At 41.6% G+C, this 12,843-nt stretch overlaps 2 protein-coding genes across 5 annotated transcripts in view; one reads left to right on the forward strand and one right to left on the reverse strand.

The window, feature by feature from the left end:
• The window catches only part of MCUB (mitochondrial calcium uniporter dominant negative subunit beta), a 112,856-nt gene extending 111,330 nt beyond the window's left edge, over positions 1–1,526 (forward strand). Inside the window, exon 8 of one of the 2 annotated variants that reach the window (XM_007999519.3) lies at positions 1–212. In XM_007999519.3, coding sequence (XP_007997710.3) covers positions 1–78 — 78 coding nt within the window. In that variant the 3' untranslated portion in view covers positions 79–212. The other variant, XM_073017538.1, reaches the window with a different exon arrangement.
• The window catches only part of CASP6 (caspase 6), a 23,504-nt gene continuing 11,771 nt past the window's right edge, over positions 1,111–12,843 (reverse strand). For all 3 annotated transcript variants that reach the window (XM_007999523.3, XM_073017539.1, XM_007999522.3), the window contains exons 2-7: positions 10,863–10,905; positions 10,195–10,341; positions 9,296–9,372; positions 7,407–7,582; positions 3,410–3,569; positions 1,111–2,051 (exon numbers count right to left, since the gene is read on the reverse strand). In XM_007999523.3, the coding sequence (XP_007997714.3) occupies positions 1,813–2,051; positions 3,410–3,569; positions 7,407–7,582; positions 9,296–9,372; positions 10,195–10,341; positions 10,863–10,891 (828 nt within the window). In that variant the 5' untranslated portion in view covers positions 10,892–10,905 and the 3' untranslated portion in view covers positions 1,111–1,812. The remainder of the gene's footprint in view (positions 2,052–3,409; positions 3,570–7,406; positions 7,583–9,295; positions 9,373–10,194; positions 10,342–10,862; positions 10,906–12,843) is intronic.

Raw genomic sequence — 12,843 nt, forward strand, 5'->3', positions numbered from 1 at the left:
GCTAAAGAATCCCTGAAACAGGTGCGCCATTCTCTCTATTTGCAAATGCAAGTAGAAGAACTCAATGAAAAGAATTAATCTTACATTTTTAAATGTCATCGGATTTTCCATTTTGTATTGATTTTGCAACTTAGGATGTTTTTGAGTCCCATGGTTCATTTCAATTTGATTGTTCAATCTTTTTTTTGTTATTAAATTCTTGTAAAACAGAAGTATTGTTTGAAGTTCTCAACTGAGATTTTTACTTTTTGGATTTTTAAGACTTGCTAATGTTAGAAAGGGCTTGTATGTGTCTATCAAAGCAACAGTGGCTGCTGTTAGCTAAAAATCCTTGTCAGCTTGTCCCATGTTTATTCTCTATGTGAAGGTGAAAGGGTATGTGCTTGGCATTCACTTTCATTCTTAGACTTAATTTGGAATCATCTTTTTTAAAAAAAATTAGAGACCAGGTCTCACCAAATCAAACTCCTGGGCTCAAGCAACCCTCCTGCCTCAACCTCCCACGGAATCATCTTGTCATTAACTTCTTTTTAAATATGCAATAGTTTGGAGTAAGATCTTTTTATCATTTATCAAAAAGGCATAAATGTTCCACCGACCATAAAGTATAGCTGGTACTAACTTCACCTGAAACAGTGTATATAAACGATTGCTTTTGAACCTGCAAATCACAAGTTTCAGGTATTGAAGCCAAAACAGTTAACCTTCTTCAGCCTCTGGCAGATTATTAACAAAACAGTATTACCCAGATTCTACATCATATTAATATGAATTGAACCTTGAAAGTAACACCTGTTATTCTATTAATGTGATCATGTGTAAATGGGTCTGATGACTGTTGGACTGTTTGTAGGAACTTAACATGGAAGATGCTGACAGAATCCGATTTTGCAGATGTTCAGCCTGTAGTGGCTAAGAATTATCATGTTTTCTATTTCATCCTCAGAATGCCATATAACAATTCTGGAATGCTGATTTTTTTAAAAGTAGGAATTAAAGTCATACACAAAATGTGGTAATTCATATGTAGATGAAATATTAAACATTTATATGACCGAGTAAAAAACATCTATCAGTTACACAAATGAACAAGAATGCGAGTTAGAAAAATGTAGTAAAATATGAATTTCAAATACTTTATTAAGGGATAATGATTTAATTCCTGGATTTCAAAAACCTTTAAAAAAATCAAACAATAAACTTTTATAAAAAAAGTAACAAAATACAAGTTAAATCAGCTAGATTTTTATGTAACCCTGCAGTTTATTAATGCTTGTAAATTTTTATTTACCTAATTTCCTGAGGATTTTGTTTCTGCATATCAAACCCTTTCACCATGGCCAACATGAATTTTTTTTTTTTTTAAAGGCAGTTCTCTGCTGGGCATTAAACTTTAAAACATTTGAATCATTGGACTATAATGCTTCAGCCTAACGATATTTATATAAAAAGAAGAGAAAGACATTTTCTTTTTTTTGAGACGGAGTTTCACTCTTATTGCCCAGGCTGGAGTGCAATGGCGCAATCTCGGCTCACCACAACCTCCCCCTCCTGGGTTCAAGTGATTCTCCTGCCTCAGCCTCCCAAGTAGCTGGGATTACAGGCATGCGCCACCATGCCTAGCTAAATTTTTTTTGTATTTTTAGTAGAGACGGGGTTTCTCCATGTTGGTCAGGCTGGTCTCAAACTCCCGACCTCAGGTGGTCCACCCGCCTCAGACTCCCAAAGTGCTGGGATTACAGGTGGGAGCTACCACGCCTGGCCGAGAAAGACATTTTCAGTAGATTAAATTGTAAAATAAGATAGCCCCTATTAATTAGATTTTGGAAAGAAATGCAGCTTTTTAGTTAGCATTGAGGCAAAGCAGGGAACCTGCTTCTTTCCAATCGCACTTGGGTCTTTGCAAAAGTCCACTCGGCGCTGAGAAACTTTCCTGTTCACCAGTGTGAGGAGTTCTGTGAACTCTAAGGAGGAGCCATATTTTCCCAACATCTCACACAAATCCTGAATGTACCATGAGCCGTTCAGAGTTTCCCGATGAGAATAATATCCTAAAAAAGTGAGAAGGAAAATGTTGCTGCAGTTTTCTGGCTTTCAGTTACTGTGTGTATTCTTTATAGTTACAGAAGTATAAGTTCTTAAAAATGCTTAGAAGAGTCTTAAGATGTGTCCATGATATATATGGCTTAAATTTTTTTTTGACTCTTCTCAAATGGAAAAAAGAGATTCTGTATAGTTTTATATACATGGGGTTAATTCTATATAATTTCCTCCATTTCCTAAAAAATTCCCAAGATAGACAATCACTGAGACATGAGATTACTAAAAAGAAGTCAAACAAAATTATTCACTACAAAAGCAAAGAACCATTATCAAAATATTTTTCAGCTGGGCATGGTGGCTCATGCCTATAATCCCAGCACTTTGGGAGGCTGAGGCAGGCAGATCATTTGAGGTCAGGAGTTCGAGACCAGCCTGGCCAACATGGTGAAACCCCGTCTTGACTAAAACTACAAAAATTAGCTGGGTGTGGTGGCAGGCATCTGTATTCCCAGCTACTCTGGAGGCTGAGGCAGGAAAATCACTTGAACCCAGGAGGCAGAGGTTGCAGTGAGCCGACATTGTACCACTGCACTCCAGCCTGGGCAACAGAGTGAAACCCTCTCAAAGAAAAAAAGACACACACACACATATGTGTATATATATACACACACACATATATATGTAATAAATATATATACATATATGTAATACATATACACATATAATATATACACATATGTATGTAATACATATTATATATACATATATATGTATAAAAAAATGCTGAGTGCAATGGCTAATACCTATAATCCCAGCACTTTAGGAGGCCAAGGCTGGAGGATCACTTGAGCCCAGGAGTTTGAGACCAGCCTGGGCAACATAGAAAGACCCAGTCTCTACAGAAAAGTTAAAAAGTTAGCCAAGCATGGTGGTGCATGCCTATAGTCCCACCTACAGGGGGGCTGAGGCTCAGTTTCTCAAAATTGAGGCCACAGTGAGCCATGATCATGCTACTGCACTCCAGCCTCAGTGACAGAGTCAGACCTTGTCTCAAAAAAAAAAGGCTTTCCAGGACAATTACCACAATGGCACTACCACCCTCAGTAAATGATGGTAGGCTAATATTAATATAATTAGACTTGCTGCTTTACTCAATATAACTCTCAGGAATGATTTTTCTGTAAGGTATTTTACACTTTCATTTATCACTCTGTGCCATGTGGTCAAAGAAAATTATAAGTCTGAGAGCTTCAGGATGGAATCACTCTGTCCCAACAGAAAGACCTGACCCAAACCAATCAAAGGTGAAACTTACAGGGCCTTAGCCAAGAGAGGTAATTATATGTTTGTTTTAAACACCACACACCTTCTGCAACGGAGTAACACATAAGGAAGTCAGCTCCAGCAGGCAGCGTGTAAACGGAGGCTGCATCTACCTCAGTTATGTTGGTGTCCAGCTTGTCTGTCTGATTATCTACTGCATCCAAAGGAATGACTGGCACATCGTGCTGGTCTCCCCGACATGCCTACAAGACAAGGAGGAAAAACCCACCTCTTTGCCTACTGTTTTCTTCCCAGTGCTTAATGTGTGCGGTGAATGTGTAAGCCGGTACACCTTCATTACAACAGAAACCACATTCTGAGCAGTTCAGAAGCAATACATTCAGGTTTAGAGGGGACAAAAGCCAACAAAGCTGTTTCCTACTTATGTTTTCTTTTAGTTAATTATTATTATTATTTTTTTGAGATGGAGTCTCGCTCTGTCGCCCAGGCTGGATGGAGTGCAGTGGCGCGATCTCAGCTGACTGCAAGCTCCGCCTCCTGGGTTCACCCCATTCTCCTGCCTCAGCCTCCCGAGTAGCTGGGACTACAGGCGCCCACTACCACGCCCGACTAATTTTTTGTACTTTTGGTAGAGACGGGGTTTCATCGTATTAGCCAGGATGGTCTTGATCTCCTGACCTCGTGATCCGCCTGCCTCGGCCTCCCAAAGTGCTGGGATTACAGGCGTGAGCCACCGCGCCCGGCCTTTTAACGTTTTAAGAAAACATTGGCATCCCCAAGTATACATAAAATTATGTTGGTAGAAGGGTGCACTGTAGAGGAAAAAGCTTGTGGTTTTAAAATTTTTATGGATTAACCACACCCAGGGCACACTGCGTTACCTTCGCTTTTGAAAGCTATAGTATTGACCTCAGTGTTTCTATTTAGGCAGGCAGTGTATGTCCAGATTGACTTTTGCTTGCCTGGCTGCTGCTATAAATTATTAGGAGTTAAAAGGACATCCAGCCTGACCTGACAAGATACCTGTTAATGCACCTTCTTCCTTGTGTGCCCATTAAAAAGTGAGGTCTCAAGTTTTTACCCACTAATTCTGACTCACTCAGAATTTACATTAAATTTAGACTCACTCAAAATTAACATTAAATTCTGACTCACTCAGAGAAAAGGTTAACACTCACTCTTACGAGAAGAGGCTAACACTAAACTCTTCTCGTAAGTGACTTTTACAGGCTGAATTGTGTTCCCACCAAATTCATATGTTGAAGTCCTAGCCCCAATACCTCAACTGTGACTGTATTTGAAGACAGGGCCTTTAGAGGTGATAAAGAAAAATGAGGTCATACGGGTGAACCCAAATCCAACATGACCAGTGTCTTCATAAGAAGAAATTAGGACACAGACATGCACAGAAGAAAGACCATATGAAGGCACAGGGACAAGACAGCCACCTACAAGCCAAGAAGGGAGGCCTCAGAAGAAACCAACCCTCCCCACATCTCCATCTCAGACTTCCAGCTCCGAGACTGGGACGATACATTCCCGCTGTTGAAACCATACAGACTGTGGTGCTTTGTTACGGCCACCCTATACATGAATACAGTCAGCTAATAAGATTCTGTTATAGCATTATAAATGCAACAATCAGTTCTGAAATGGTTAAAGAATTATGAGCATCAAAAGTCCTGAACGATTTAAAATCATAAATAGAAAATCCCTACTATCCCATTTGTACAGGCAAATTTTAATCTTGGTATCAGCAGGCTTATTTTCAGGCCTTGCTTTCTACTGTCCTTAAATAAAACAGAACACCTTTAACCTGATGGCATCACCTGCCCAGTCAACTGCAATAACAGTAAAGAGCGAGCCTCTACTGAGGGTGTGCCGTATGCCAGGCACCGTTCTAAGTGGTTTTCATTCATTAAGTCAGGTAATTTTGCCCGCACAACCACCCCATAAGGGAGGTGCTCTTTTTACCAAGAATCTAAAACATACAGAGAAAGTAACTGGGCAAATTATTTCCTTCATTTGTGGCTTTCTTCCTGTAGTAGCTCGTTAGTTATTTCCACTTCTCTTGTGTTCGACAGTGTTGACCACTCCCTTTTTCATGAAACAATCATGTCATCATGTGTTTCTTATTTTTCTCCTGGTGTCCATCCTCCTCAGTATCTTCCCTCTTCAGCCCATTCCTCATGGGTGCCCCCCAGTTTTGTTTTACGCTCCTTTTTCAGGTGGTATTCAACATAAGTAAACTCATCTAATCCCATGGCTTCCATGATCACCTCCTGATTTCTTTCTCCAGCCGAGGCCACCTGTCTTAGGTTCTATACCTGTATCACCAATTCCATTCCCACAGACATTCCAATGCAGTTGTCCAAACCAGAAACGAGGCAGTCATCCTTCACTTCTTACAGCCACTTCCTCACCCCAAAACAAGGTTTTATGGTAGGATGTGAAATGCAGTTTCTTGTTTGATACGGTTTGGATTTTTGTCCCCTCCAAATCTCATGTTAAAATGTGGTTCCCAGTGTGGGAGGTGGGGCCTGGTAGAAGGTGACTGGCTCATCGGGGAGGATCTCTCATGAATGTTTAGCATCTTCCCCTTGGTGATAAGTGAGCTCTCACTCAGTTCACATGAAATCTGGTTATGTAAGAGAGTCTGACACCTCCCCCTTAGCACTCTCTTGCTCCCACTCCCACCAAGTCATATGCTGGCTCTCCGTCGCCTTCCACCATAATTGTAAGCTTCCTAAGGCTTCACCAGAAGCAGATGCCAGCACCATGCTTCCTGTACCGCCTGCAGAACTGTGGGCCAATCAAATCTCTTTTCCTTATAAATTACCCAGTCTCAGGTACTTCTTTATAGCAATGCAAGAATAGACTAACACAATATTATGTCCTCCATGCCATTCATGGAAATACAGAATTGTGGCACTGGCATGTCAGGTTTCTCTTTTTGTAGTTCAGAATCTTTGGCTGGGTGCAGTGGCTCATGCCTGTAATCCCAACACTTTGGGAGGCCAAGGTGGGCAGATCACCTGAGGTCAGGAGTTCAAGACCAACCTGGCCAACAGGGTGAAACCCCGTCTCTATGAAAATACAAAACTTAGCCAGGCATGATGGCAGGTGCTTGTAATCCCAGCTACTCAGGAGGCTGAAGTGGGAGAATCATTTGAACCCCGGAGGCGGAGGTTGCAGTGAGCTGATACTGCACCATTGCACTCCAGCTTGGGGGACAGAGTGAGACTCCACCTCAAAAAAAAAAAAATCCTTAATGATGTGCCAAGTAATACTATTCATGCAAAAAAAAATTTTTTCTTTTTGAGACAGAGTCTCACTCTGACACCCAGGCTGGAGTGCGGTGGTGTGTTCTCGACTCACTGCAGCCTCTGCCTCCCAGGTTCAAGCAATTCTTGTGCCTAATGGCTGGCATTACAGGCACCTGCCACCATGCCCAGCTAATTTTTGTATTTTTAGTAGAGACAGGGTTTCACCATGTTTGCCAAGCTGGTCTTGAACTGCTGACCTCAGGTGATCTGCCTGCCTCGGCCTCCCAAAGTGCTGAGATTACAGGCATGAGCTATCACACCTGTAAAAAATACTTTTATCCCTAAAACCAATTTGGCAGTGGGCAAACAATTTTGGTTTAAGGGGCAATGTGAAAGGGATGAGACAGGATAGGACTAGAAAGCTTTATTTTTCCATTCTTTCCACTGGTTTATATGCTCTCCACCTCCCAAAGAAGCAAACTTAGTCTGATAAGGTTGCCTTGCATGGCACTCTTTAGTCAGCAGGTACCTTTTCCAATGGCTTTCCTTGATATCATGCTGGGCCAGCGAGTAGCACATTGGTTACTTTGTGAGTCACTTCAAGTGTCAATCCGAATGCTGTTACTTTGTAATACAGACAATGAGAGTATCAAAGAATTATTACTAACGGCTCAAAGTGCAACTCTGGCCAGAATTCAAAAAGGGCCTGTCCAATTACTGGAGAAAGTTACTTTCAAAATTGGCTTTTAGACCTTTATCACATGTTCCAAATGACAGACTTTATAATTAAGATGACAACGTAATCAGTCTTACCTGAATGATAAATATCTTGGGTTTTCCAACCAGGCTCTGACACTTGTCTCCTTTGAACAAGCCAGTTAATGTCTGAATTTCAATTTTAGCATCATATGCATAAATGTGATTGCCTTCGCCATGGCTCAGGAAGACACACACAAAGCAATCGGCATCTGCGTGGCTAGAGGTTGACACTATAAAGGACCCAAAAGAGAATATAGAAATGAGAACACGATGCTTGTTATCTACACATAAAAATTCAGTTTATTAATACTAGAATAAAGTTACGTCCATATGACTGGGGAAGAGGAAAATTTGTGGTTTTGTCTTTTTTGTTTTTGTGAGAAAAGAGTTTCACTCTTGGTGCCCAGGTTGGGGTGCAGTGGCACGATCTTGGCTCACGGCAACCTCTACCTCCCTGGTTCAAGTGATTCTCCTGCCTCAGCCTCCCAAGTAGGTGGGATTACAGATTTGAAACCATACCCAGCTAATTTTTGTATTTTTAGTAGAGACAGGGTTTTGCCATGTAGCCAGGCTGGTCTCGAACTCCTGACCTCAAGTGATCCACCCACCTTGGCCTCCCAAAGTGCTGAGATTACAGGCATGAGCCACCACGCCTGGCCTATTCTTTAATAAGTGTAAAATATCTGTAATGAAACAACTTATTTTAGTCTTTAATCAAACAGAATATACCATACTGTATCTTATGTTTTAAAAAATCCAAATTTATTCAAGTTCAGGGTAACAGAGTTTGACCAAATTTCATTAGCCTTTCTAAAACACAGAATGATGTGGAAAACATAAAGGGATTATGATAGGGAATCTCATTTAAGATCCAAGTTACTTCGGCAATAAACTAAAAATCTCCTTGAATCAGCAGAGACCTTAGAGCAAAAGACCCGGGAACTGCTGCTCAACAACTCCCCACGCGTTGCTGCACTTTCACCATAGGAATACAGCACTTAGGGCCGGGCGCGGTGGCTCATGCCTGGAATCCCAGCACTTTGGGAGGCCGAGGCAGGTGGATCACTTGAAGCTGGGAGTTCAAGACTAGCCTGGCCAACACGGTGAAACCCTGTCTCCACTAAAAACACAAAATTAGCCGGGTTTGGGGGCGAGCTACTTGGTAAGCTGAGGCAGGAGAATCGCTTGAACCCAGGAGGTGGAGGTTGCAGTGAGCTGAGATCATGCCACTGCACTCCAGTCTGGGGGACACAGCGAGATTCCATCTCAAAAAAAAAAAAAAAAGATTATAGCACTTAGAGCTTCCAAAAGAGTACTCAAGGCCAGGCGTGATGACATGAGACTGATGTCTTCCAAAGCTTCTGAGCAAAGTAGAAAAGCTGGTAAGCAGCCAAAGTTAAAATGTGCAGTTTAAAGAAGAGCTCTGAAGAAAGTTTAAAGTAATTATGCAAATATAACAGTTGGCAAATGATCTGAATACCCATGGCATGCAGTGATGATTATAATACAGGTTGTAATTAGAATCCGTACCCCATATTGATGGGAGAATTAAAGGAGGTAATGTATATAAACCAACACTATTTGGAAACCAGTGAGGAAATCGGTCATGAAAGGAGTCAATGAGAAAAAGCCTATTGACTGCCCAGCACCTGCAGTAGTTGCATTTTAGGCTTTTACCGCCAATTGAAGGGGTCATTTCATTCATTTCTACAATAGACTGTAACGAGTGGTATGCTAAATATAAACTTTAGAGGCATAATTCTTCCCAAGGGTCTCTACATGTGCTGGGTAACGGAAATACAGCAGCATACCCAAAACCTGTAACCTGTGCTAAATTAATTTTTTTGTCACGTAAGTAATTGCTTGTACCTGTCTTTACAGATAGGATGAAGGACTCAATCTCATTAGAGGAAGATGAACTATATAATAGCAAAACTACCTACCCTCATGAATTTTGAGCAGTAGTTCTTCTGCTTTAAGATCGTTAAAGCATTTCACTTCAAATCCTAGATCTGAAAACCTAGTGATATATTAAATGAAATGTTAGCCTATAAACTTTTCAAAGTTGTCAAATATCCTTACTTTGGAGGAATCTATACACATTTTAATGACACATAAATTTTCTTTCTTTAGGAGAAAAGAAATGAAATATAACAATGGTGGTTTTCCCTTCATTCACCATGGTAGGAAAGGATTTAATCATAATGACAACCGATTCAATGTAGAGTGTTGTTGTCTACTATGCAAATGTTAGTACAAATGCAAAGCCTGTCAACATTTAACAGAACAGAGTAAGGAAGGTAACTCAGGCAAGTTCTTAAGGGAGGCTGCATCAAAGCGAGGCCCATCTTGAAACACTCTTGATCTGCTATTACCTCATTAGTGTTGACAAGTTACGATAAGTAACTTTTTTCCCCTACTTCTATGAGTCTGGAATTTTTTTAATTTTTAATTTTTTTTTAACTTTTCTTTTGGAAGCCTGGAAAAAAAATTATTTTATTTTTTATTTTAGAGACAAGGTCTCCCTCTGTAGCCCAGCCTGGAGTGCAGTGGCACGATCACAGCTCAGTGCAACCTTGAACTCCTGGGCTCAAGCAGTCCTGCCCCTTCAGCCTCCAGAGTAGCTGGACTACCGCCACCATGCCCAGCTAATTGATTTTTATTTTTTGTAGAGACAGGGTCTCACTCTGTTGCCCAGACTTGTTTCAAACGCCTTGCCTCAAGTGATCCTCCCACCTTGGCTTCCCAAAGTGCTGGGATTACCAGCATGAACCACCACACCTGGCCAAAAGTAATTTTATCACTTAACTGCCTCATCTTGATATGTAGATAAAACTACTACCTGCGGGTAAGATTGTCTCTGTCTGTGCAGGTGCCCCGCCTTTCTGGCAGTGTTAAGTGCCAAAAGAACCTCTCATGATTGAAGATTAAAGCAATTCCTCTCCTCCTGTGGTCCATTTTGTACTTTTCTGCCGGATCAAATATTTCTCTGTTAATGAAAAGTTCAAAAACAATCACTTCAAGTCATATTAAATAATGAGCCCCTCCAAGTTCTAGGTCAACATGTAGATAGAGATCTGAGCTTCCTCCTTGCCAGGTTGATGTTCCACTGGTGTGCTCCAGGAAAAGCCATGCTAATAAGGAAAGTCCTGAAATATCTCTCTGGCAATTGGTAAACAGCAGCCATGTGCCATCCTGATACATCCCTAACCCTCTGCCTTGATGTCTTTCCCCGGGCCCCCAGGATCCAGCAACCAAGAATAACCATGAGGCTCAGAACCAAGCTCTAGCTCTAGGCTCATGCCATGCCGGTATGTATTCTGACTCCAGGTCCCTCGACAACCAGGGGCAGCACCACCTGCCTATCTACAAATCAGCTCCCCAAAGGCTAAAACTTGGCCTACTCAGTTCTTCTTTCCAGCTCCCAGGACCCATTCTTGCTTTGATTTCTGTAGGCTGATCATGACCATCAAAGGAAGAGACCTTTATTAGAAAAGAGCATGGCTTTACCTTTTATAGAAGGCATCTGTTTCTGTCATGTTTTCTTCCCCACCTATTAAAAAAAAAGTTGATTTTTGTTCATTATTTTTTACTTAAGGCAGTAAAATATAGTAGGAACTCCCATTCCCCTTCCAACTCCCAAACTCTAAGACCCTTCTGTTTAGGTTAGTTTAAAAGCCAAAGTATACGAAGAGAAGGAAATGAAACTGCTTACTAATAAACTAAATTAACAGCTCTATGCTTTCTCACCCCCAACTCAACCTGCAAAATAACAATCTTATAAACAGAAATAGAGAAAATATTACACAAATGCATTCACTGCAAAATATGCCTAGAGTAACATAGTTCTGTGATTATGGAGTTGAAATATGAAGTTGCTTTGTTATGCAGAAAATGTTTTTGCACATATTTTCTGAAACAAAGAATTGAGTCCTACAGGAGAACTGAAATACAGTGTGGTTAATGCTGGATTAGCAGTGGTGTAGGCCTGGAAGAGGTAGAAGTTTGGGTGGAGGAAGGGAAGGGCAAGGGCAAAGACTTGGACCTTGGATCTCCTGCATGACACATCCGCATTTCCAACTCTATAAGGGAGCTCTCTGCTCTCCAATCTCAACTGGACTCCCTACTCCCTGGACAGCCAGCCTTCCACTGAATTCCTGTCTACTCTCCAGAGCACTGCTATGTCATGGAACTGTCTGTGATAGTGGAATTGTTCCATATTTGCACTGTCTCATAAGGTAGCCACTGGCCACATGTGTCTACTGAGCATTGAAATGTAGTTAGTGCAACGGAGGAACTCAGTTTATTTTCAATTTAAATTAATTGGCCAGTGGCTTCTACACCAGACAGTGCAAAAAGTGGCATCTTCTACAATAAAGTCCCCATCCACTCATGCATCTCTTTTTACCTGATAGCTCAACAGCTTAGAGAGGAAACAGTAATGAATAAACCGAAATATTAGCAGTATAGCAAGAGGCACCCTTCAGTTGAGGAGGAATGACCGTAAAGCATGGACTCTTACCCATCATCTCCTAGCCAAAAGGATTGTGTTTCCCTGACCTTAAGAGATCTCCCCATTACTAGCCCCCATCACCTGATGGTTCTAACCTCACTTCTCCTAAAAAAAAATACAAGGTGGGGAATTCAGTTCAAGTCCCCGTTAGCCTATTCCTCCGGGAACTGCCCCAAGCAATCAGACCCAACTAAGACCCCACTAAGGCATCCCTCTGTCCATAAGCCCTAAGTCAGTTTTGCTCAACCTTGGACATCAGAATTCCTGGTGTGGATGTTAAAATGCAGATTCCTGGATCCTAACTGAGACAGAATCAGAATCTTAGAGGAAGGAGGTGACAGCTTCATTTTTCACAAAGTGATTTTTACACTAAGGTGTGAGAGCTAAAAGCAGCTTCTCCAACTGGTCCTCCCCACTGCATGGCAGATGAGAAAGCTGTTTAGTCCGACCTTTGCCCTAGGTGAGCACAGCAACCAGGTACTTCCTACTCCACACACTGCTCTATGAAGACAGCACAGGGATTTCACTCTTCCCGTTTCCAAAAGCTGTCGGGATCTATTGCCTTTTGATAACCTCACCTGCTTATCTTTTAACCAATTAGACTACAAAGAAACAGTAACTTCAAGAAAATTAAAACCATATGTCACAACCATCTGCCTCACCCGCCAAAATTCTGCACAACTTGGAAAGCACTCAGTGTCTCAGCGTCTGCCCTGGTGGTAGCAGGCCAGCGGCTCACCTCCTGCGGCTTCTGCTCCATACCGACTGCTGAGCCGGAGGCTGCTCACAGCCTAACTCGCGGAAGCTGTGCCAAATGGCTGCTCAGCAAACTAACTCATATCCCTCAGGGTGAAAACACTGGAGATGTATTCTTGCTTGGGTCTTTAAAACTCTTGTTTCTCATATTCCCAAAGAAGTAGCTTCCCAGTTGTTAGCTGATATATTAGTAACTTAAGATGTGAGTTTGGGTTGTTTCAA

This window comes from Chlorocebus sabaeus, chromosome 7 (genome assembly GCF_047675955.1).
Source record: "Chlorocebus sabaeus isolate Y175 chromosome 7, mChlSab1.0.hap1, whole genome shotgun sequence".
Classification (NCBI taxonomy): Eukaryota; Metazoa; Chordata; class Mammalia; order Primates; family Cercopithecidae; genus Chlorocebus; species Chlorocebus sabaeus.